Source organism: Tachypleus tridentatus, chromosome 7 (genome assembly GCF_004210375.1).
Source record: "Tachypleus tridentatus isolate NWPU-2018 chromosome 7, ASM421037v1, whole genome shotgun sequence".
In the NCBI taxonomy this organism is placed as follows: Eukaryota; Metazoa; Arthropoda; class Merostomata; order Xiphosura; family Limulidae; genus Tachypleus; species Tachypleus tridentatus.
The window spans coordinates 50882522-50910143 of NC_134831.1; the positions used below are offsets into that span (position 1 = coordinate 50882522).

The 27622-nt window shown below is 30.6% G+C and overlaps 1 protein-coding gene across 2 annotated transcripts in view; it reads right to left on the bottom strand.

Annotated features, from left to right (window-relative positions):
- The window catches only part of Oga (O-GlcNAcase), a 59940-nt gene extending 32990 nt beyond the window's left edge, over positions 1-26950 (bottom strand). Inside the window, exons 1-6 of one of the 2 annotated variants that reach the window (XM_076511614.1) lie at positions 26828-26950; positions 23968-24019; positions 18860-18957; positions 14111-14241; positions 13368-13536; positions 8785-8883 (exon numbers count right to left, since the gene is read on the bottom strand). In XM_076511614.1, coding sequence (XP_076367729.1) covers positions 8785-8883; positions 13368-13536; positions 14111-14241; positions 18860-18956 — 496 coding nt within the window. In that variant the 5' untranslated portion in view covers position 18957; positions 23968-24019; positions 26828-26950. Of the gene's footprint in view, positions 1-8784; positions 8884-13367; positions 13537-14110; positions 14242-18859; positions 18958-23967; positions 24020-26527 lie in introns of both variants that reach the window. The other variant, XM_076511613.1, reaches the window with a different exon arrangement.
- Positions 26951-27622: the final 672 nt, after the last annotated feature.

Sequence of the window (27622 nt, forward strand, 5' to 3'; positions counted from 1 at the left end):
TAAAGTGAAAAAAAAAGTATTTTTATTCTTAGCATGAAAATCAGCTTTTACTCAAACTGATACAATAAAGACTTTCTAAAATCACACAAAAAATCTTTAATAAAATACTTTATTGAAAACTTCTCTTTTGTATACAACAGACATGTAATGTTTACTGAAATCTTACCAGATTCTGTGAAGGTACACTTTATACATTCAAAGTTATAGTATTTATAGTTCTGATACTTTACCTCCATTCACATAATTAGCTATTCTCATTCAGTGCTACCCTCTATATGAAAAATAAAAAAATGCATGTCACAAGGCTTTTCTCTTTACTTCAATGGAATTTACTGATTGCAATGCATCTCACAAGCAAATCATCCTGCAGCAATCCTCTTTCAGTATGAATGCAACATACTTTCATGACACATATGACTCCATTCAATTTTATCAAACTCTCACTTTGAGTTTTTGCAGAAGGTGGAAGTACTGGTTTACAGTGAGGAGGAAGAGAGGAAAGAGTGAGAGGATGCAATTACTTATCAGGAATTCATTTTCAGTACAGGAAAATTATAATTTCTGATAGAGTGCATTACCTCTTCTCACATAAATAGCTTGAATCCCATATTGAATAGGTGGAGGGACTGGTTCTAAGGAAAGAAAGAAGTATAATTTGAAATCATCTGAAGGACATTCCCTAAGAGAAAACAGTCAGATTTTAAGATTATGTTGAGAAATACCCCACTTTTTAATCAGATGTACTCTTTGCCCATCATAGCAAGATGTCACACGTATAAGGGGAAAACAGAGAAGCATATCTAAATGGAAGAGAACTAAGGTCAGATAGTGATCTGAGCCATATAATATTTATACAACTCTAACCCAGAACTCACAAAACGTAAAATTAAAAGGATATATATTAGGTGTAAAGTGGTTACAGCAAGATGGAGTGTACACAACAAGTCAACTATATCCATAACTCATGCTAATGACAGTAGAATGAGGCTCATACCACTGGTAAGTCAACTACAATAACAAACTCTGCTACCAGGTACCAGCATCCATGTTAGGGTAGAAAAAAGGATCATCCACTGGCAATTTCACTACAATACAAAACCCATGCCACTGGTAAATGATATTCATTTAGAGGTTGAAAAGAGGATAATACCAGTGGCAACTCAACTGCAATCCAATATCTGATCATCAGGTGAGGGTAGGAAAGAGGATTGTGCCATTTTCATCTTTAAAAAAAAAAGTTCATGAGGCTGGTGGGGGGGGGGGGTGATCAAGAACACCTAGAACCATGAATGGGGCACATGTTAATACAAGAAATTGATAGACTTATTTATATCTGTATTTCATTAACCCATTTAGGAAGATGCCTCCATGGTCCAACTTGAAAATGAAAAGTAGTAAGGACTCTCAAACTCCATTTGATAAGAAAAGAGAAGCATGCTATGAGAACTCTGGAAAAATGACAATACCTGAAGCAGTGTAATGGATGACCACAAAACCCTATTTTTCGTTGGGTGGTATTTTTATGACCCAAAGCAATGAGGTTATCTATGCCAAACAAGAAGCAAATATGAAATGTAAAATTCTATAGAACATGAAAATAAATCAAGATAATAAACAAAGCTCCAAAAGTTGATAAAAACTAAAATTGAATTAGAAATGCCAATGGCCCATAAAAATGTTGAAACATAATTAAGATGTACAGAGTTACCACTGCCAGTGACACTGTCCAGCATCAGAAGTAAACATGGAGAAAAAACATGTCTAAAATGGTACCACTACTCATGGTTGTAATGATGGCATGACAAGTAAAACAGGGGCAATGGTAACTTGAGTGACACAAAGGCTACATGTTGGTGAATCAGACACAGATAAAAGAAAATGACCAGTTAAAAAAAAACATCATCCTTCTGATCCTTAAGGAAACAAAAAAGCCAAAAAATAACAGAAGATTTGATCTGGGAAAGCTTGTTATCACACTGTTCACACCAAACTGAATTTCAACTGGCACAAAGACGAGCATTAAGTACAGGACCATAGTCCATACATAAGACAGGCATGGCTGTAACAGCACCAGAGAAGACAGACCTAGCTGTAGTGTCAGTGAGCTTGTTCTCCTAAATACCAACATGGTCAAATACCCAGAAAAACTGGATAGGAACAAAAGGTGAAAAGAATGGGTCTATTGTTTTTTAATACAGATGAAAACTGGATGAAAACTAATGTCAAGCTGTTCCAATCAGGAGTGTCCTCCTCCCTCAGATGATTCAAATGTCACAGGTGAGGATGGTTATAAGCCATAACAGGATAGGGTGACTATTGGAGTCAGCAATGTCATCTAATGGCAGACCCAATTCAGCAAGCTATGCCTAGATATGAAGACCAAAAAGAAGTATAGATCATCTATTCAGAATCAGCACAGCCCACTGTGGAAGGAAGATACAACCTCAGGTGGGATGTTGAAGTAAGAATTGAAGTTTAGTAGCATACCACAAAGAAAGCTGCAAATAGCAAAGGTTTGTAGGTCTTGATGTAGGACCCTGGATTGAAGAAATGTGGAAAGCCCCCACACAGAACCAAAGCCCCAGATTGTGAATGGGATCTAGCATATTCAAGGCTGAAATTCTGGCAGAACCACAGATGAGAGACCCATAGACCAATTTGAATTAAATGAGGGTATGAGAGATCTTGAGCATAGAACATTGATCCACTCCTCGAGAAGTGGAAGAGAGGACATGTGCCCTTGTACTCTTGACAAGTAGCTACTTGACTTGAGAAATAAAAGTAAGCTTGTGATGAAAGATGAACCCCAAGAACTCAAGGACCACAGGAAGAACAATATCACTGAGATGAAGTCAGGTTCGGGGCATAGATCCTGTTGGTAGCAAAAACACATGCAAACAGTTTTGGAAAAAATAAAAGGTAAAATCCTTTGCTGTGGTCCACTTTAACTAGCAATTGAGGGCAGTCTGAAGCTGCCTCTCAATATGCCTCATACTCAATGACCAATACAAGAAGTGGAAGTTATCAACATAGATCCCATTTGCAACAGTAGGAGGAAATTGTGTAGCGATAACATTGATCTTGATGCTCAAAAATGTGACACTCAAGTCACAGTCCTGAGATACCCAAAGTTTCTCTGTGAAAGAATGAGAAAAGGTTGAACATGAGGACTTGGAATTGCCTGTCAAATAAAAAATGAGTAAAAATAGGCAAATAGTGAAACAAAACCACATGAATGGAGATCTCACAAAATGCCATACCTTCAAGTAGAGTCATAAGCTTTCTCAAGATCAAAGAAGACAGAAACAAGATGTCGCTTCTTGAGAAAGACTGCACTGATTGATGTTTTAAATCTAATCAGGTGGTCTGCAGTAAAGCACTGTTAACAGAACCCACACTGGGTAAGTGAGAGGAAGTACTTAAAGTATCAATTTTCTCTGGAGGATTCCTCACAATATACAGGAATCTATCTCAAAGAGAACCTATTTTTAAAAGCAGAACATACTGATTTATTCAACACAAGACATGGCAGAGATCCTCTTCTGCTTTACCCCTGCAGTTAATGAGTGAGTAAGAGTACTCTGATATAGACCCATTTTGTGTTAAAATTACACTGCAAGGATAAATCTACAAGCAATCTTATGGAACACATCATTTCTGCAGTGTGCACTGCATGGCCATGGAAATATAAGAAACAAGCAGACAATGACCATACAGTGTGAACTTCATCTGTCAAAGAATATCCTGTCAGGCACCATTCATCACAGAACATTATCCAAACAATAAACAATAATAAAAGGAAAACAAAAACTTACCCAGTCAGTCTCACTGAGTTTTAAAGAATGGCTACAAGCAGAATATAACCCAAAGATAAAAAACTGTGATCCTATGCAAACAGTGTGAGGTGAACATATCATGTGTAGTCCCACATGTCCAATTGAAGAAATTTCTCCAAGGAAAAGAAGATGAAATGACAATGAAAAGGTAAGGTGTCGAATTGGACAAGAAGACGTCTGGAGCAAAATACAGGAAGAAGCTGATAAGGAAGAATAAAACAATTGAATTAAGGGCTGAACCCAAATGGCAAAGGTGGAAAGATCACAAACAGAGGGCAGATGCCAAGAAGGAAGATGAGAAAGGAAACCATGCCAGAAATAACAGAGAAGAGTACATACAAGACATAAAAGCCTATCCACATCAGACTGAAGATAAAGGTATAAAATGGAACGGAAAGTGGCTAAATGGGGGAATTATCCTTAAGAGATGCCAAAGAGTTAGGGATGAAAAACAATCTGGAGAGATGAGAAAATAAGTGAAAGGATAAAAAGTATGTGAAACACTGGCAAACAAAAAAAAAAACACTAATGTCCTCAGGTGAATAGAATATGAAGACATAAGGGAAGGAGAAACAAGAAGCAGAAAGAGTTGTTCAAATTTAGGCAAAGTGAGGCAGTGCAGGACCATATTAATTTTATGTCAATGTGAACATTTTTAAACCTTTTCTGTACAAGTTTACCAAGTCACATTCAAAATTTAATTAAACCACTCTAATATAAATGTATTTTAATGAAATTACTATTGGCAGGTATGTTATAACTTGAAGTTTTATATTATCTTAGTTTTATTCTTTTATTTTAAAAAAACAGCAATTAAAATTGCAGGTTTTTGCTTTCTCATTTCATTGCTGTTACAAGTAACCTTTAGGAGTTATAATATATATGATATTGTGAGAATATAATAAACTATTGACATACAAGGTCAAATTGAAGTTCCATCTGTCTTTCATTAGCATCTGAAAAATTTCCAAGAATTCCCTAAACGGGGTTTCACATTCTAATATTTCTAAGCTTAAGGTCAGCCACACTCAACTGCATATTTGTTGTGCTAGGTGACAGTTTGATGTTGAATGACATACTTACTACCAATGAACAGAGATTTCTCACTATTTAATTATAGTCTAAAGAAAATTTTACCAGTTAATGGATTTGTAGAATAAGACAGAAAAAAAACTTAGTCAACTGTTATCTTGAAGTGTGCCAAGTGTTTGGCAATTGTTTCTTGCCTTATAGGTATTAGTTTGCTAAATAAATAGATTGCATTTAGATTTTACTTATTTATATATTATTTGTGTTTATAAAAGCATATTTGAGAATTTTATGATTGTATACATTTAATTCAATGTAGTTTAACTTGTGGAAATGCCTAAGCAAGATAGTGTCATTTGGACATGCAAATGTTAATGAAAGAGTTTGGCAGAAACAAGTTGATATACCTGAATCAAGAATAAAAGACAAAGAACTGGAAAGCAAAACTGCAAATAAACTATAAGTGAAAAGGCTGGGAATGAAGTTACAGTAAGAGATCTCTTCAATGTAAAGAAAAAAATAGATGAAATTCCACTTTGGAAATTATACTATTAAAATTATGAAAATGATTCACATCAAGAACACCAAAAAAAACAACGTCTGAATACGAGTACTACCAAATAAGAAATGATAGTCCAGTAAAATTGAATAGAGGGAGTCACATGTGTCATGAAAGTATGTTGTATTCTTATTGGTAGAAGGTTGTCACATGATGATATGCATGAGAGATGCATTGGAATCAGTAAATTCCAATGGAGAAGAGGTAAAAGCCTTGTGGCTTGCATAATTTTTTTTTGGCTATAGAGGTAGCACTGAATTTGATTAGCTAATTATGTGAGTGGAGGTAAAGTATCAGAACTATGCATACAATAACTGTGAATGTATAAAGTGCACTTTCACAAAATTTGGATTTCAGTAAGCATTACAAGTCTGTTGTATACAAAAAGGAAGAGTTTTCAATAGAGTATTTTAGTAAAGATTTGTTTGTGATTTTAGAAAGTCCTTCTTATGTTAGTTTGAGTACCAGGTAATTTTTATATAATTCAGCCTTTCTTTTAGAAAAAATCTTGTTGGTTTTAACAACTAATTACTAATTATTTTATCAGTCTTCATACAAAATGGTCTTTGCCTGACTTGTATTCACTTTTAACTTTTAAAAAACAGATAAACATAAATATATTTATAGAGAAAAATATTATATATATATATATATGTATATAGGAGAATCCTTTAACCCTTTCGGTGTAATATACACATTTGCATATGTTAAGTATACAGCACAATAGTGTTTGATACAGCATGTGTATTTTCATAAATTTTTTTAGTCTTAGTAAAGATTACAAGTATTTTGTAAACATAAAATTAGATATTTTAATGAAATATCTTTAGTAAAGATTTGTTTGTGAAAATAAAATATGTTTTATTACTAGTTTTCTTGCAAAGTGATTTCACGTTAAAATGAAAAAAATCTATTCTTTGTCCCAAAAATCTCAAATATTTATATAATCTCTAATATCTCCTTAATACATTTCTAACATTTGTTTTGGATGAAACTTCATATTTTATGTTATTTCCTTGAATCTAGGTATGTAGGATGTGTCACTAAGTCGACCTCGTAAATATCAAAAAAATTAAGAAATAAAATATGCTTTCTTCATGATAGAATGACCCTGTATTTGTGAATTCATACATCTAATATTTATTACAGTTTTGTGTTCACTATATTTATTCCTGAAAAATGGCAACATTTTAACAAATGTTTACAAGTCAGATGTACATAAAAATCATAAAATTAGATTTTTTAATACACTGTTTTTACTAAAGATTTATTATGTGAATTTCCATAGCTTCTACCAAGTCAGTCTAAATAAAAGGCAAATTTTACGCTAAGAATAAAAACATTTCTTTCTACTTTACACTTTGTGCGTTCCATTTGCATAATCTCAAGTCTCCAAAACAAATATAAAAAGTTAGTTTTTTTTTCATCTTTTTCAATTTAATGCTATGGTTTTATTGCTGTGTTTAGTACCCACTGCAGTAGTAATTCTCATATCAGCAGAAGTCAACTGATAAAAAGAAACTGTTATCACAAAAATACAATTACTTCAAAAGTTATAATTTTCCTATAATAAAGATGTCCTTCTCATCTCTTCTCACAGATATAATGCAAGCTTTGCATTCCCACATTTTCAATGATTATCGTAGTTCGACCATGCCTCAAGTGCAAATTATCCCACCCACAAACATCTTTAAGAAAGAAGTAGAATGCTTAAGAAAGGAGACGAATGATGAAAAATGCTTGTAAGAACCTCAATAGAATAAGATGAAAACTGGAATATGTGATGAGGAATAAAAGGATAGGATTATCAGGGTATGCCCTCATACATGCAACAGAGGTTCTAAGTGCATAATATCAACAAATAAAATCCATCTGCCAAAAGGGAATATAAGAGAAAATGAACCAATGCCTGAAAAAGGCAAGACATGCAAGCACCATCTTTCAAAAGAGCAAATAAAAGGCTCAGCATACGCCATAATGTCTGAGTGACTGTGAAATGTATCTGAAAAGAGCTGAGGTAGGCCAAACAGAGGCTTGGGAAGGCAAGAAATAATCAGATGGAGGAAAGTTGTCAAAGTCTACACTGTTCCAAATGGATTTGGCAGATTTAGAAGGAATGTGAGCAATACTGGGAGAAGGCTGAGTATACCCTAGCTCAAAATGTCCTAACAAACTAAATTAATTGTAAGTATAAAATGTAGATAATTAAGTGGTTGTTATACTGTAAAAGGAAGTAAGTGTGTATTGGATATTAGGATTTTATAAGATGGCATGTGTTGAAATGTAATTTATGATTTAACAGTAAGATGAATTACAGGTAAGCCTAAAACAACAAAGACACTTGTTAAGCCTTATCTAGCATTGCAGTACAAAGGATATCACTAAGCTATAATTTAAACCTTAAGCTTAAAACAAGTATATATAAATCTAATTTAACTGATGTTGTTGAACCCAAGTAACTACAAATGATAATGTTAATATCAAAAATTAATCAAATCTATGAAAGTGCTTATCTGTCCAAAGTTAGTAGACTGTATTCAAAAGTATGGGCCCCTAAATTCAAAGCCCAACAAAAGCCAAATCATATAATGATTAATCTGATGAATTTTTCATATGAGTACCACCATCTGAAGCCCGTGTTACTGTGCTGGAAGTAAATGACAATGACTTTCAAACTGGAAATAAACTTGAGTGAAATGCCAAAAGAAGTCAAGAACAATAAATTATCACCTACAACTGTTCAAGTTGGAAAGAAAAGTAAAATAGTTCCTCTTCAAGAAAAAAAAAAAACTTGTGGAAAGAGAACACAAACAAAAATGTCTTGAAGATAGCATTGTCAAATGAAAAGTCATAGTTTGATAAAATCAAACAGGTAGAATCATATCTATTAGGAGAATGTATCACACTCCTGCTTGTTTTAAAGTTAGGCACAAAGCTACACAATGTGCTCTCTGTGCTCTGTCCACCACAGGTATCAAAAACTGGTTTCTAGAGTGTGAATATGCAGAAAATACTACTGTGCCACTGGGGGGGAAGGGTTGTTGCATGATAATTTGCATGTGAGATGCAGTTGAACTACAATGATTGTGGGGAATGTGGGAGTGCAAAGCTTGTGGCATGCAAAAAACATGTTTTGCATGTAGAGGGCAGCAGTGAATGAGAATAATTAGATCTGTGCATGGATATAATGTACCAAAGCAGAAAGCTACTTTCACTTGCTTATCACATTAGTATTTTACAGCCATAAGAGATAACACAAACAGTAGCAAACATATGTATTTAAGATAGTAATATGCAACCTAATGATACCCTAAAATATTTTAATACAAATGCACCAATGAAACCCAAAGAAAGTCTTACCTGTCCACATTATATCAATACCAGGAAGTAGCTTGGTCCCAACAGTGTTGAGGTATTCAGAATTTTGTACATTTGGAACTGCTCGTCCTGCACAGTATTCTGTGAAAATGAAACTTGAGTTATTCTGATCTAAATACAGTTGACTTTGGGAAATAATAAAATCTTAATATTATGTACCTTTAAACTATTCTATTAATGTACTGTATGAAATCAAATGCAGAGTGAATTAAATCCTTGGGAGAAAAAAATGGGCAATTAATGATTTGTATACATATTCACTTTTTATTAGTTGTAAACATTAAACTTTAAAAATAAGAACTATAGTAATGTAATTGCAAGAGTGTAGGAAAAACAAACCATATAATGTGTAAATTTTCTGAAAAGCTCTTATCAAATATTTTGATATTAGATAGATTGTAAAATCACTAAAGTTTCATTTACAACTTCAACTTGGAAATATTAGCTAACCACATGCTTTTCCATATTTTTGCTAACTATACTAGTTAATATAATTATCAAACTGCTACTTATTCAAAAATAGACAAGACTATTTTAACATAAATTATGTTAAATACTTTTCATCAACAAAGTGAAGGAACTACATAAAAATATCCCACTCATATACATGGCACAGCAATGACTCAGTTAAATCACATTATTAAAATAGTCAATAGAAAATATAAATAATTTTCTTAATCACAGATATATACACTCAAACATCAGCAAAAACTTTTAACCTTCCCTATCTACTGTTTTATTCAACTTCTTAAAAAATTATGCTGGGTTATTCATTTCCATGGTATGACCATTGACTCATTATAGATCACATAATTATAATAGTTGTATATACCACAATTCAAGCCTAAGAATTTAACACAAAATAGAGATGTAAAACTATATTTTTCATCTCTAACTTTCTTTCAATCCTATGTTTACTTTCCATAATTATCTTTTCACTTTAAGAATCAGTCATGGCCACCTTTGGCTTGTTCTTCCTAAGCCCCCTTCATGTCTATCCCTTGGGTAGACTGAATTTAACTAGGTCACCTATGCTAGTCCAGATGTGTGAAAGGTTATATATACACAGGGTTATTCTATGAAGATCTTGTTGGAACTTGCCACATATTAAATAATATTCAAGGTTACATAATTTACAAAACTAACTAAGTTTAACTCACTATAGCACTACAGTCTCTGCCATTTTAACTGATCTTATGTTCACCACATAACCACAACATAATCATGAATATATCCATAATGTAGCTTTTAATATAGTAAGTGTATCTTCAAGAAATTTGAAAAATTGTTGTAAAAATTATAACCCTTTTGTACAGAAAAGAATAAGAATTTTTAATTACAATGTTATAAAAACACGTAGGTTCAAGAAGTCTTTATAGAAATGAAATTGAAACCTATAATCCTAGTTATTTCTTTTTTATCAAATTGTTTCAAGTCTTTAGTACCAAAGTGAATTACAGGAAATTGGATAGATTCAGGAAGAGAACTGGTCATAACTATAGCACCGTTTATGTTAGCTCCAGTCAAGAATTTCTACATGATGTGGTGTCCATTAATAAAGTTTAAGGGTTTCTAGTTCATTTCTATAAAGATTTTTAATTAATTATTTTTACTAAGAATTTGTCTGTAAATATATGGAGTCAGAGCATAACTCAGACACTGACTAATTTGTGTGGAAGGTGATTTACATGTTAAGGTTAAAAATACTTTTTTTATCTTACACTTTTCAAATTTCATTTACACAACCTCTAATACCTCCTAAATGAATATCAAGCATTATTTTTCAGTGAACCTTTATATTTTACTTATTATCTTGAGAGCAGAAAATAATAACATGCACAAACTGATTAATATCCTATAATTATTATAATTTAACTGATTCTCTAACTAAGGCACAAGTGCCTTAAAATATTTTATAACTGTTCAATATGAATTAGGTGATGGCAACTTTCATAGGTAAAATAACTAAAAATCACTACTGAGAACAAGGTAGCATTATATATTACTCAGTAAAACTATCTTTCCACTAGTTAAATATGTTAAAACAACAAACATAAGAGAAATATTGTAAATTTGTAAAACAGAAGATATGATAGGAGGGCATGGTAAGTGGGTCTGATTTTTGGTTAATATCTCCATAAACAAAGAAGCCTGAAGGCTATAAAAATTCAACTTTGCCTAAGTGATATCTATGCTATAATAAACAATTTATTTTAAACTTGGAAAATCACAGAAAGGTGATTAAAAGTTAAAAAAAATGTCAAATTGGTGTGAAAATTTGTCATGTTATAAAAACAAGATAAAATTGAAAATTTAAATATTTCTTTCCTAAATTAAGAAACCAAAACTTAAAAAAAATATTCAAATTTAATTTATCAAATACATTTTGGTACCATGTTTATTCGTATACCTTAATAACAAAGTACTTTTATTGATTTTGTAATACAACACTGTAAAAAGTTGATGTGCACTTTTACCTATCCCTAACAAGTTTAATGGAATATGCATTTAAGTTAATTGCAGTACTAGATAAGTATGATTTTATTCATTAAATTCCTTAAATCATGAAAATTACATTACCTAGTATTTCTGACTTTTCTCAAACTTATTTTTATGTGTGTATGCAATTTATAGTATTACATTTTATTATTTTGATATGCATCTTATTAATGGCATTAGACAGATGTGATATATAATGTTCAATTTGTTAAATAGTATTAACTACACTGGTTAAATGCAACAGGCATGATACATGAATCTTCGTACATGACAATTCTGCTTCATTACTTAGTAAATTCTCAAGTAGGTCCAATGTCACTTGGTGTTTCAGAACAAAAATATTCAACAGAAGACTAAATAAATAGAAGCTTTTTGGTGCACTGCCTTTACTTATAATTAAGATTAATTATTATTAATTAAATTATAGATTTGTTGCAACCTTTCTGATAGAAGATTTAATATAATTATATAATTTTCAATGAATACATAGTACAAAACAAGATCTTGGGTAAAATAAAACTTTTGTTATCAGTCATTCATTACATAGTCTATCTCTATGTACATATACGTGCACCCCAGACATACAGAAAGATGTTTTCTAAGTAAACAATCAATGCACAACAGGAAAAAGATTGCCACTAATTGTGTATCTACATGTTGCAATATACAAGGCAAAAACACAGTCACATATATTTACAAGATCTAAAATCTATACCTGTGGGATTATACTCTACTCCTGAAGAACAACTTGCTTGAACATGGCTCTAGAAGTTGGTTGTTTGTAAATTTAGTGTAGAGAATTTGAAAGATGGACTGCACATGGTCAATAAGGTTCATGGCCAGTAATGCTAGGGCCTTCAAGCCATTGTTTTGTGATTCAAGTTAAATGAGCAGGAGTTCCATTTTTCATAAAAAAATACTGTCTTAGTTAGCAAGTTGGTTCTTGGCACAGACAAGTAAAATAACTCTTTGCACACCCTAATTGTGACTGTCCAGCTGTCAGTACTGTATATCACAACATAAAGAAAAATTAAGAGTATTATTTTACGGCTTATGGGCAATTCAGTGAATGTTCATTATAGGGTAGCTGCCAAATACAAACATATCCATTGCCTACTGGAAAAAAAATTAGCACATAATATAAGGCAATTGGGTGTAATTGTACCTGTGATGCCCACTGTTGCTAATGTATGATATTGTTTGGATTGATGAATGACTTCTGTTTAACTATTTTACCATTGTAACCTATGCAATAAGGTAACTTGTGATGACAACGTTTTTACATTTGCACCTGTCCTAAAACAACAGCAGCCACATCATGTGCATCATTCTCCACACATTTTTCCTCACAGCACAAAAAGTGTCTGTTCTGTTGTTTTTGAATGTTTGGGCTGTCCAGAAACTTTTATTTTACTACATCACTGATATTGAACTATCATTTTACTGTGGAATGCAGTGCAGTAAGTTATTATCTGGTAACCTTTTACTAACTTTCACTGCCATCCCATAAAGCAGATATGTGACTGAGAAAATATGATTAATTTCTGCATTCTGTTTTTTTGTTTTGTTTGTATTTTGTGGTCTTTAACAAGTTATACCCATATTTATACCTTGTGATTATTTGGATGTGATGTCATAGAGACAGCCAATATTTATTCTCAAGATGGCCTGTTTAATTGTTAGTGGGCTGTGTATTTTTAAAATATGATGTTAAAAGTATTCTGTGAAACTATATATATTAATCTGTGAAAGTTGTTAATTTTTTTTCTCAGATGAATAAAAGTTAATCATCTGAAGTGATAATTTAGTTTCTACTTTTGGTTCATCCAACAAGAAATAATGTAAGACTGGTATTTTTTAAACCAATCAATAAAATTTTATACTTGAGGGTATATCAAGCCAAACTAATATCATAATTAATGAGGTCAAGAAGAAACAGGGAAAAAACAATATTCAGTTTACTATTTTTAATAGGGCCTAATAATTTTAATACATAAACAAATATTGACCCATAGCAAAGATAAATAACCTTATTTTATGTCAAGCATGTAGATGCTGTAACTTACCAGTAGGACAAAAGAGAAACTTGGGATGAGAAAGATGCTGGAATACTTCATTTGTAACAGATACTTGTGCATGACCAAATGACTGGAAAACCTCTTTGTCTGTCTCACTAATGTCTGGTTCTATGTCATCAAACAAAAGTGCAAAAGCTGTGCACCCAAACTGTGAGACCTACAAAATATATACAATGTTAATAACTATGTATACTAATCACAATGAAATACTACTGGTTTGATTCATTTTCTCATTGATGACAACAATTAAAATTAAAAAAAAAAAAAATCAGTTAATGATTATTTTACCACAGCTAATTTAGATTCATAGCTGAGTAAATGAATCACTTCAGGATCATCCATATAAAAATACTCAAAAGCTGGTAACACAAGCATTCCCAGGAGATACTTCAGACATCAAAATGGAAGGTTATATTTCCCATTCATCTACAGCAAAGGTTACCTTCTGAGAGTATTTAAGCTAACTTGGCTTAGTATCATGATTTATTCATGATTTGATTCTTGATCCTAAGTGTTTTATAAGTATCACAACTCTAGAAGTGTATGAAAACAAATAATATTTTAGTTTTCAAATTCATGTTTAAAACAAACTGCAAAGTAAAATCTGTTTGCTTGAAGGCTTATTCCTGAAAATTTGCATTTGGTAAGATTCATAGCAAACTTAAAATTTGTGAAGCACAGAAACATTCCATATAAGCAAAATTTGAATAAGACTGATTAGCTTTATTCACCTGTTCTAATTTTCTCCTGAGGCAAGCAACTTCCTTCTGGTTTGAATAGGTAATATCAAGCCCAGGTGAAAGAGCATAGAAGAATGTTATACCATTTTCTCTGGCAGACTGTATGAGATTGGTTAGATGTTCTGAAAAAGTTCAAAACGTTTTATCATCTAAATGATCTCAGATGCTTCATATGCTCAAAGGAAATGATATCTTGGATTGTATGTATAAAACTTCAGTAATTTGAAAAGAAAAGCATTATGCACATATTATTTTAGAGGTAAATACTGATTTTTACATATAAGATATATTTTATTATTTGACAGTATTAAAAAAATACTGTGTTTCTTCTTCTACATCATTATTATTAATAGTCTATTACATGAATGAACAAGTTTGTTGTTAACTGCAATATGTTTTATTCAAACTGATATTAATGTATTAAATACTTTGATGTTTAGTAGCCAAAGGCCTAGTTTCCATGAACCTCAAATCTAAAATACCTTTGCCTACTATAGGTATTGAAACTCAGTTTTAAATGTCATAAAACTCCAGATTTACCTCTGAGGCACTGTAGTACATTAAGTTTAATGAGCAATAGCTCATTAATACGTATATTTACTAGTGAGTCCACTACAAATAAAAACACCTTAAAACTACTTTGAACATTGCCTTTCCTAATATTTGTCAGTTACTTCAAAGGTTATTTTATGCCCTCAGTGGATAAAACTAGCAAGCTGATAGTAAATTCCATGAAGTGCCAAATTTTTAATCTTATATTTTTAAATATAATATACAGATCTATTTTAGACCTATTTGTTATAATTTCCTAAGATGAGTGGAAAAATAAAAAAATATTAAAAAAACCTGAAACTCTGCATGAACTCGGTGATTAATTGGTATTTTAAATATTAGAAATCCTACTGACAGATGAATGAGAAGGATGCACCAGCTATTCTTCGGTCCCACAACCCCTTTCAAACATGTGATCAGCTTCCGGGCAGTTACCTCTTTCTTTCTTTGTGTTTGTTTGTTTGTTTTGGAATTTTGCACAAAGCTACTCGAGGGCTATCTGTGCTTTGTTTGTTTGTTTGTTTTGGAATTTCTCACAAAGCTACTCGAGGGCTATCTGTGCTAGCCGTCCCTAATTTAGCAGTGTAAGACTAGAGGGAAGGCAGCTAGTCATCACCACCCACCGCCAACTCTTGGGCTACTCTTTTACCAAGGAATAGTGAAATTGACCATCACATTATATGTCCCCACGGCTGGGAGGGGGAGCATGTTTAGTGCGACGCAGGCATGAACCCGCAACCCTCGGATTACGAGTCGTGCGCCTTACGCGCTTGGCCATGCCAGGCCATCTTTCTTTGTGAACCTGACGATGACCGAAGAAGGTCAAAACGTTGTTCGCTCCTTTACGTAAAAAATTTTCTCAACCCAAACGAGCCGTTTCTATATATAAATTTTTCTGGACAAGGTTTCATCTCATATTTCTAATCTTAGTCTTGGAGGATCATTATATTACAACCCATAAGCCACAAACAAATTACTATTTATAGATAGTCTGTTTCCTTTAAAAAGTAAATTTTATCTTACTGATTTAAGTGCATGAATACACAAATTACATGTCAGGAACACATAATACCCTGGGCATATTATTACATCATTGAAATATGCATGTACTGAAAAAATTTGAAATATGTTAGAATAAAAATGAACAGTTTGATTTTAAATAAACATGGCAGTTCATGGACAGAACAAGTGTACAAAATTGTGGTGAGTTTTTATTTTTATTTGATATGTACTTATATTCATTCATTTAATGATAAAAATAACAATAATAATTTATCTTTTTTTTTTAATTCATTACAACACAAAATTTATGTCACTAAGCATTGACCTAGTACATACCTTGATGCTTAGTACAGCTTATACAGAGGTTGTTCACAAGTTATATCTCAAGAGACAGGTAGGATATCACCAATGACAAAATATGGATAGCAACATGTAACAACATTAAGACAATAAGTTTTGGAAAAAACTCAAATTACAAAATAGTGAATACAGAATGCTTCATTAGCAGTAACTAACACAATTGGAGGATTGACAATTTCTAAGAATATGACACTATTTGTTATCCATGAACCTTTATAAAAACACGGACCTGAACCAGTGAATAACTAAATACATCAACATCCAAGTAGCATATTTGAAGAATTTACTGCCTGTCAAGCACTAAACAAGATGCTGGGGACAGGAAAGAATACCAAATGAAGGTAATGATGAGCATGTGCAGCTTACAATAATAGTTTTGATACAGTGTTTTCAGACCACAGCATGCTCTTGAGATGGAGATATCACATAGTCCTAGTGTGGTTGTGTACAGGTGATGTGTTAGTGCTTGTATCCGAGTCTAAATCTTAGGACCATATCAGAATAAAAATAATGAGTGTTCTTCGTGAGTTTACTTGGTACCAGTTTTTGTTTAATGTAATAAGCAACATTATTTAACAAAATAATGAAAAACTTGGGTCTTTTTTTTGGTATAATTCTATAATGAAATATAACTGTCAGTGACAACCATGTTTGCATAAAGTCACATTAGTGCTTGTGCCAGTTACTCTAGCTTTTACAAACATGATTATATATTGTAATAACATAAAATTGTAATGCAACTATTAATGTTCTAGATGTTTTACCAGCAGGTCTGGTTCTATGTATGAAGTGTCATGTATGCATAATTAAAATTTAGACGTTAGTTATTTCTACATATAATTTGGCAATCTCATGAAAGAACCAACATGATCAATTGATAAATGTAGTCATGTTAATATAAAAGTTTTCATATTTTTAATGTACATGAACTTGATACACCCAGTTTCAAAGGATGTGCAAAAATATCAGTGTGCTCTGCATCAAAGAATGATTTGTTAACATGTATAATTGTTTTATATACATAGGAACTGTGAGTTTATTGCAGTGTATGGTTAGCATATGAAAGCCTTATATATTTCTGTGCAGATACACAATAGAAATATTGATTTAATAAGTATTTGGCATATAACAACTACTTGTTAAAGAATATTCCATTTTACAACATTAAACATGTTCCTTCCATGTACTAAAATTTGTAACATAATAATCACAAATGTTAAAATCTTTAATGTTTTTTAAGCTGTAATGAGATTTTTATGGTTTAAGTTTTAAAATGCAAGTGTACACATTATCATAAACAAACAGCTAAACTGTATTTGTTACATATCTCAATAACATAACAATGGCTCAAGAATGGCATGATCAATCATACCGAAACTTTGCAAGATGACACTTTAGCAGAGTGTAACTTTTAAACAAACAACCTGTCTTGCTTTTATGAACAAAACTTGAATAGTATTTTGCAATTTAACATATTGTTAGAGTTCAATGATACATTACAAGCATAAATCTAATAGCCAGGGAATAATATATTGCAGTCAAAAAAGGTCTGGAAAAGGTCAGAGAACTTCATTCTGTCCAAGGTGTGGGAAATCATATATTATTGTAATTGATAATTGTGATTCTTTCCATACTTAGTGTGCTTACATCCAGATGCTTCTTAATTATTTTTACCATTTTTTTAAAACTAGTCTTATTATTCAGAACTATGCTTGAATTATCAACTGGTATAAGATACCAGGGTCCCTTCATAACTACTAGTTAAATACAACAATCCACAAGCTTTTTACCAGGTAGCCATTACTAATTTCAAGTTCATTAAAAACTTTAGTGAACAAATCTTATTATTGGACTAAAATTTAAATACTGTACTATCAATTTTTTTTTGTTAAGCTGAAATACAGAAAACAATACTATGAAGCATGTAACCTTTAGGTATTTTTCCAAACTACAAACATTAGATCTGTTAATACTGATTCCATACTAGAAAATTATTTGGAATTCATTTATTTACCAATCTTTATTTTATTGGTACAAAAACTTAAAATAAGATATTTAAAAATATGATTGCCTTTGTACACAGAAATATAATACAAACACAGTTTTTCACTTTTATAGTAGTTTGCTCTTAAAGCCCACTTATTAAGGTTACATTTTGCATTTTTGATAAATTTTAAGGTACATTCTTATAATTAAATTATGGTGTTACTTATCTTTGTTAAAACACCCAAGAAAACCAATTTGTAAGTTAAAACTATAATTCATGTTTATACTTTAATGCTGAAAACTAACAAAGCATTATAAAACTAATACAGATAACATATTTAATAAAAATCATGTATACTAACATTGTTCCCCCCACACCACTTTCATCTTGATTTGCCCATTTTTTTTATTCTAGATCAGATGCATGTAAAAATGGCATTTCAGGCCTATCTTGTTTTCTATAAGTCACAGTTAATTCAGTAACATAACTCCCCCATTTTGACATGTTATTTACACACACTATACAAGACTTTAAAAGACCAACTGAGAAGTTCTGTTATTGAAAGAAATCTTTCTTGTGCATTAACTTGTGAAAGAAAAATGACAGATCTGAAATGCTATTTTTACACACACGATTTGGAAACTGAAATGAACAAATTAAAAGGAATCTGGAACAAAACATATGCAGCTTAATTAATTTATTGCACATTTTATTAAATGTGGTATTAAACTAATTATTTGGATAACTTTGTTTAATTAAAGGCTGGTAAGCTACATTATCAACAGAAAAAATTCAATAACAAATCTGATACTCTTACAGGAGTAACACCTATGAATTACCTGCTTCTTCCACTGTGTACAGTTCACGCCAGTAAGCCCTGTGTTTGAAGTCATCTTTTGGAGCATACATGTAAGTGTTCATCCCAAACTTCCTCATTCTAGAAATGAAGCATATTGTGAGATTTTCATATTACACTTTCTAAAGACAAATTAACCGACAGTTTGTTTCTGATTAATTACATATGAAAATAAGTCACAAGAAAATTTCAGTACAAATGCAAACATATAAAAAGAGAAAGAGAATGCGAAAGACAACTGGTATATACACAGATCACAGAAAAGACAACATCTAAACTTTGTGAAATAATAATCCGTGATGATGAGAAAACCCACTTGTAGAAAAATATATATATGTAAAAACGGCTGGTATGGGTGGAGAAAATTCTCTTCTACATAGAATTTTCTCTACCCATACCAGCTGTTTTTACATATATAAGCATCTAAACTTATTGTTAGATAAAACTAGTTTGATGTCATAATAAAAAATCCCATAAATATTACTTACAATTATGATAAAACGATTTCAAAAAATCTTATTTACCAAGAGAGCTGGGCAATTAACCCAATTAAACATTAGTATAAATTTCATTAACTAATATTACCCAATATTATCAAGTCATCAAATTACAATTAAATTAATTAACACCAGAAAAATAACTAAATGAAATTAGTGTTTACAGTTATTAGAACTATTTAACTAATCAAATTACTGTTATTATAATATCCCATTATAATATTTGATTAATTCAAGTTTGTTCAGTGTAAATGATTAGTGTCACAACCTGTGAAAAGAATCAACTAATTGAAGTTAGCATTTCTGATTGTTACCATTTTCCATTATTATAACTCTCCAAGTAATCATAATATTTGTATTATCATTTGTCATTGTTACTTTTCCAATTAATACAAGTTTGTTCAGCTATGGGATGGAATGGTTCACTAATTAGTTGCATTGTGATTCACTGGTTCATTTCACTTTCCTATCAATCATGTTTACCATTTCAGGAATTACAATAAATTTACTCAGGCAATCTGCTACCTCTACTAATTTTGAACTTCTAACCAGAGGGAAGGTTATTGGCTGGTAACATCCACTGCCAACTCTACAACAAAGACTGTCTGTCATATTACGAAGCCTTAATTAAAAAGAAATTGTTCAGTTTCAGATGTATCTTTACTGAATTCACATATGAAATTCTCACTTAAAAAGATAATGATGTTTTTATATTTATTTTTTATGCCAATGATGAAATTATAAAAAAATAGAAACATCATTAATTAAGAATTTTTGATACCATGATTTTAATTTCTTATAAAACTTTACTTTCCACTTTACAAATCAATTTAAATTCTACAAAAGTATCATCCAGTAACATCACAAGTTGTTTTACCAAATAGTAAACACTATACTGTTTGCTATGGTGAGAATTTATTTCCAGTGAGTTACATATTACTTATAACACACTGTGACAAATATATTCACTAGTTTTATCATATAAAAGCTAAGGACAATTATTTTAAATAAAGAATTAATTTATTTAGTTTGAATAGTTTTGTAAAAATTTGTAAGATGAAATCCATGGAAGGATGTCAAGTGTTTTAACAACTTGTTAAGAGTTTTGTACTGTGTGGCATATATGATGTATTTTCATGTATACAACACTTCAATGTTAAAAAAAAAGAAAAAAGTAACCTAATACTAAATTGTTATACTTGAAAATGTCTAAAATTTAATGAAAGGTATTTGAGAAATACCTCAATAAATAAAAATAAGTGTAAAAAAGAGAGACTGTGTCTCATATGATAGCAGTCAATTAATTTGATGAAATTGATTAATGATAGGAAGACTGATTGATTAGCTAATTCCACTAAGTCTAGTTCTCTTCACTGTGACCATCAGCAAAACATAACTTCATTCAATAACTAACAAAAATATTAAATTGATAGTTGACAGTTGATTGAAACTCATTAAGTAACTGCATAATTATTAGCATCATACATAATCTAATAAAATGCAACTGTTTAATACTTGGCAAATAAGTGCATTGTTTTTCTAGTTTCTTAATTTATCTTAACTTCAAAGTTTCACTTTAAATGCATCTTTGATAGTGTCTTTTTTGTCATTTAATATTTTATTATGAAAACACTTCATATCTTCACTAAAGTGTCATTTTTTTTACTTAAAAGTTTTATGAAAGTATCAATTTACATTGATATGCTTTTGTGAAGTTAATACTTAACTATTATGTTTTGTAGAAAGATATCTGTTTGAAAATGTATTTTGCATGAATATCTCTCCACAGAACATATAGCTAATATTTTGCACCAGCATTGAAAACATTTTGTACAATCAAAGTCTTTGAATGAAAGTCACATCCATAGACATAAAACATGTAATGCACCAGTCTATACTGTGATGAGTATTAGACTATACTCTATCACCACTAGAAAGGCAATACACCTTTGTTTCATAATAAATGAGGCAATACTACAGACATACCCAAACATAATAAAGCAGACAAGGAAAGTCTAAAATATTTCATAGAGAACAATGGAAAGACAGAATGACTAATAAAGTATCAAATCATCCTCCTGAACAACCCAAGTCTTGGGAAAGGTGGAATAGTGCAAGAATAAAAATCTGTCACTGTGGTAAGGAGTGCAAATGAGAGATAGTACAGCAGATAGCCAAGGGTTTAGATGGAGGACATGACATGAAGGAGAACTTTTTAGACAGGCTTGGCATAAATCAGTAAGAACCAGAGAAAGCAAAGGACAACAGCCAGGGAAAAAACACAGGTCATTGACAGAGCTACACTATAATTGGTGATTATATAAGTGGATAGATTGTCTTTGAAAAGACAGGTAATAAAATGAAAAGAGATGAAAAAGAGTCTGTTGTCATGGAAGAAGTGTGTGGTGAATGAATCAACATCAATAAATTATCCACTTGCGCTGCTAATTGCAAGAATGTATGTCCAACAACAGCAAGCAAGAAGGCTAATCTGCATTAAAAAACTTATTTTGTGGCAAAATACTGGAAAAATCCATACATGAAGGGGAAGGTGTGGAAAAAGATGGATGTCTGAAGCTGATATAAAAAAAGACAGGACTAGGAAGTTTAGGAATGGTGACAAGCAGTGGAAGCTTAGTGTAGGATGAAGTCTCAAATAAATCAATAAAAACATCTAGAAAATGTTCATAAAGCTCCATCAGAATGACTCAGTGTGAGTAAGACAGTCAATTCACTATTAAACTCAAAATTACCAGAACACAGAAAGCTAACAATCATTACTGTCATGAGCCCAAGAGCTAGTACTTCCCTATTGCTTAATGTATAAACAGCTGTAACAAAAGAGTGGCAGGTGCACATAACTACCCACATCTCAAGAAGAATGAATTGACATAAAAAAAAAAAATAGTGTGTCCCCAGAGTGTTTTTCTTCACCATTTTAATCTTTGAAAAGGCTTTCACTTTCTTTCAATCCTTGTTTCCAAGGAAGTAGATTATGTCCTTAGTCTGCTTGAAGTTTAATATTTTATAAAATCTAAAAATATCTTAGCTTCAATGTTTAAAAAACCAAGTGGCATTTTATGTATTCAGTGTAGTTATTTATGATTTTTTGGTATAGTATATATAAAACTTAAAAATTGTTTGATATCCTCCACATGCAAAATTTTAAAAAGGTTAACAACCTATGTCCAGCAACAATAAAGTACAAAGTTCATAGTGAGAAGAGATAGTTGTTTGCTTTCTTCTTGACTTATTGTTCTACATTTTTATAAAATAAGTTTAATAATGTATTTCTAAATGGTAATAATTATATATATAATTGAAGAGTGTCTGTATATTACAAAATATGAGTCCATTAAACACAACCAAGTCAGTTTTACATTACTGCATACATGACCTGAGTGCAAACTCAGTAACTTTAGGAAGGCACAACTAGAAGGCCAATATAATAAAAAAAATATTGAATATATATGTTCATATATAGTGTTATGAGACTTAAGTTACTATGTATTTTTATTTTTGTGCTATAATATGCAGTCATTCTAGTGAGAAAAAAAGCATAACTTATATTTATTTCCTAATTTTTTTATGATGGTTACAAGGTTAGTTTGGTGACAAACCCCACATAGTTAGAGTATAGAAAATAAAATATAAAGTTTTACTTAAAAAACTTTTGAAGTATATTTAAGATGTTTCAAAAATTATGTAAATAATATTTGAGATTTTTGGGATGAAGAAAAGTTTGTTTTTTTAATCATAACATGAAATCACTTTACACTCAGAATTGTAACGAAACAGACTCTTACTTTCATAAATCTTTAATAAAGATATTTCATCAAAAAATCTAATTTTTTGTGTACAATGTACAAAATACTTGTATGTTTTACTAAAAGTATACAAATTAATGAATGACACAACTCACAAAAATAATCAACTAATCAAAATTAATGTTCACAATTTCTACTATTTGCAATCATTATAACTACTAGTCTCAAAAGAACGATCAATTAGTTGAATGTAATCGATTATGAGCTCAACAATTAGTTGATAAGCAAATTCCACTAATTTCATAATTCTATTAACCATAAATAATCACTTGGGTATACGACCATCAGTTCACTGATATCACAGCAAGTTATTAAGGGTTAACTACACAAAATGCTGTTTTCTCAATAAATTTGCTTCAATTTCAAAGATGAGGTATTCACTTTAAAAACAAAGAAACCAGCATTCTGTTTTGGAAAATTTCAAATTCCCGATAATAATAACTTCAAATGTAATTCCTATAATTCATCAGTAAATTTCTTTGTTTTCAAAGATTGTAGTTGGGGCAGCTTAATTTTCAAATTATCCAAGACAAAAACTCTAAGATTAGATTTCAAGGGACTAAGATCAAATTATACGCTTTGAATACAGAACACCAATAAATTTTTTATATAATACATTAAAAAGCAAAAACATCAATCAGCAAAATATGTCATTCAGTATGGTTCTTCTACAAAATATGCTTTTATTGTTACTTTGTAAAAATCCTTTAATTAAATATTAGCACTATTCAAATTTTCTTTACCAATGCTTTAAAATAATCTCTTACTTTTCAAACAAGTCCTTTCTCTGTTCTGATGTCCATGGTCTACCATAAAATCCTGAAAATACAAAAATTGTATATTAATAGAACAGTCTAAGATTTTATTTTGCTGTTAAGGGCAACCAAGTTTGATTTTGTGTGAGATCAAAATCCTCTGGCACCAGATGTAGATAAATGTAATAGCTTGTTCTTCTAAATGAAACTCTCCTAATTGTTATGCCTCAGCATACTTATATAAAAATATAACAAGATTAGCACTCATTGTGATATATATAAATAAATTACAAAACAAATGCCTCATAATAATATAGACATTAAAATAAACTATATTCTATTACAAAATTTAAACTTTCTCTGTATTTATAGCTTATGATCATATTTCAAAACATTTTTAATGAAAAAATCACACACCAAAAGTAAAGTGAACAACAATGCATAATTGTATTTAAAATTACATAATTTTGGCAGAATAATTTCACCTGAATGTAGGCACATACATTACACTAACTTTTTATACTAACCACAAAAAAAAATTACATTTTGATTATCCACAGAAAAGAAAAGCACAACTAGAAAGCCAATATTTGTTGTTTAGTCATGGTTAACTGTTTGAGCTAAGCCTAGGAATTTTTAATTTTATCATTTCTTATATTCAGTGCTATACAGCAGGATGTTATTTGATTGACAGTATTCACAGCAGTTTTCAGGAACATATCAGTTAAAGCCAAACTTTTAAAGAAATACACATTTAAGTTCTTAAGAGGTTTCAAATTACAATTTAATGTTAACAAAAGTATTATGGTTTATAATTATTTTTCTTTATATGAAATATTCAGAAAAAACATATAATTGGCTTTATAATGCAAAAAACTTTACAAAGATGTACAATATATTTTGGAAGAGAAGTTTGTCAGTAAAAATTAAAAATAGTAACAACAATTTAGCACTTTGAAGTTTGGTCACAACTGTTTCCCAATGTTACTGAACTTAAAACAAATGAAGACTTATTAACAATGCAAATTACTTCAACACACAAATATCACACTCAAAAAGCTTTAATCTTACAAACTGGTGCATATACTGTCATGGAATATGAAAGTGTAGATAATCAATAAACTACTGTTATTACTGTGAATATAACAGAGCCAAACTAAAATTAAAAATGATATTCTTATGGTATATTTTTCAAGCTGACAAAGCATGGTTGTATTTTACAATACTTTATCACAGAGTATTAGTATAAGGCCAATTATATTTTTTACACTGCAATTCTTACCAAGTCCCTTAAGAATTTTCAAGAATATTGTAGGTAAGTGTATAATAGCAATATTTCAATCATACTATAATCATCATACTTATTGCCAACAACTCACTTTCGAAATCCAGAACTCATGAGCCAAGTGGGACACAACAAACACAGTAATGGTTGAACTATTATTTATACAAGCCATCTGTTACAACAACAGCTTTTATGGCATAAATGTTCTACCTAAGCTGGTAAAACATTATCAATAATTAGTTATATCTGTCATAAGGCATTAGTATTGAGCTTGTATTTTAACATTGCATTCTTTATTTAGTCCCTTAGGAATTTCATGAAGAAATGATTGATAAGGTAGATGTTTAGGGAAATTCATATGCAAGTGATTGTTACTTAATTAGATTTCATTTTTAATGGACAAGGAGATAAGAATTTGATATTTTGGTTACAAATTTCTAAAAATAAATTGAAAAGGTGAAACTAGAATTATTTGATGTAAACTAGGAAAATGAATCAGTCTGAGATACTGATTTTAGGTAGAAAAGTTTTTAAATATTTGAGAGAGACAAATACTTATAGACAACAACAACAAAAAGGTGGTTGCAAGTGAAAAAAAGGTTGGCTCACAAGAGATATATTTAAAGAAAAGTATTATAAACATAAGTTTGAATTCATTACAATGACAGATTTGGAAGACTACAGAAGAACAAGAGAAATAGTCAAACAAGAAATTAAGAAATAAAATGGTCTGAAAAATGTTGGCTAAAATGTAAAGAATTTCTTCAAATGTGTTAAAGGTAAGTAAAACATTAGGATGGGAATAAGGCTGCTGAAGATGATACTAGGAAATAACAAGCTAGAACATAATAATACAGAGGCAAAAAAACTATAAAATATATATCTTAACACATAGATATTTAGAAACATTACAATGCTATAAATAAAATTAGCTTTGACAAACAACTACAGAAAGACAAAGAGTATCACACAGATGAAAATATATCACATGTAAACATAACACCATAAGACCACATTCATGCTAATTATATTTCTAAAGATAAAAGAGCACTGAAACACTTTTAATTATGACCTAAAAAACATTTAACGTGCCACTTATATTTCCACTAATTAACAATAAAAAATAAATAATAAACTTTTCAGTCTTTTGTAATCACAGGTAAAAATAATAATTTTATTCTAATAGCATTAACAGCATAAACGTACAAATTACAAAAATAAAAACTAATAGTAATAATACTATTCACAAAGATTTTCTACGCATTTTTCAATTTTAATAATTTTTACCTTCAACTACTCCACAGTGAAAATTTTCTGACAGGTTTTGATTTTCTGAAGTTTTATTAACACCATTTGTCATTTTTGAAAACTACGTTTATGTAACATATAAATATTACTCAACAAACTTCACTCAGTTGTCACTTGAAATCAAATGAGTGCAATAATTAATAAGCCTAACCAGATCGCGCTTCAGAAGTTCAGTTTTTCAAATATGGTGCATGATGACAAAAGAAACAAACCACAATATAAATAGGTGTTTCAAAGTAATACTACTTAATCTCGAGTAATAGTTCAAAAATGTATTACTATTATGTTATTTCCGTCAGTTTTCATCCCAAAACCATGCTATTAAACACAAAAGCTAAACCCAACACTGTAGTTATTGCATTACAGAAAACATTACTTTCACGCAGACCTGGGACAGGTGGAGCCAATAACAAATTATTATTATTATTATTATTTTTGTAACTATCAGGGAACAACTCTCGTTATTTCTACATTCAGCATTATATCAGAAATAGACAATGATACATTAATATCGTGAACATTATTACAAATAAACTACTTTAATTTCATTTGTATTCTGATGGATTTACGATTATATATCTATTTTAATATCGATGTTTATTTAAGTTAAAGTCATATTTCGAAATGCTCATGACTTCGACTGTTAAATCTATGTTACAATATCCCTGCTGGTTCACTTAAGTTGAAGGCAATTCTCGAGTGTGAGAATCAATAATATACACTGCTGGCCAAAATCTTAAGGCCAATGAACATAAAGAAAAAATATACATTTTGCATTGTTAGACTCGACCACTTATTTGAGTAGAACTTCGAAAGATGAAAATAAGAAAAGGGAAAATAAAAATAAAAAACTTTTTAGCATTTAATAGGGAAAATGTGAACACTATGAAATTAGCTTAAATACCAGCTGGTTAAAAGTTTAAGACCATACCGAAACGAAGCGTTAATCGGTAAACACGTAACGAAATTTAGTTATTCGTGTAAGTATTAGCGTTGTCAACATCTCCCACTGACATCTGTGTAACATTGGGTAAAAACATGGAAAAGGCTAAAACGTTGACAAAGTTTGAACGT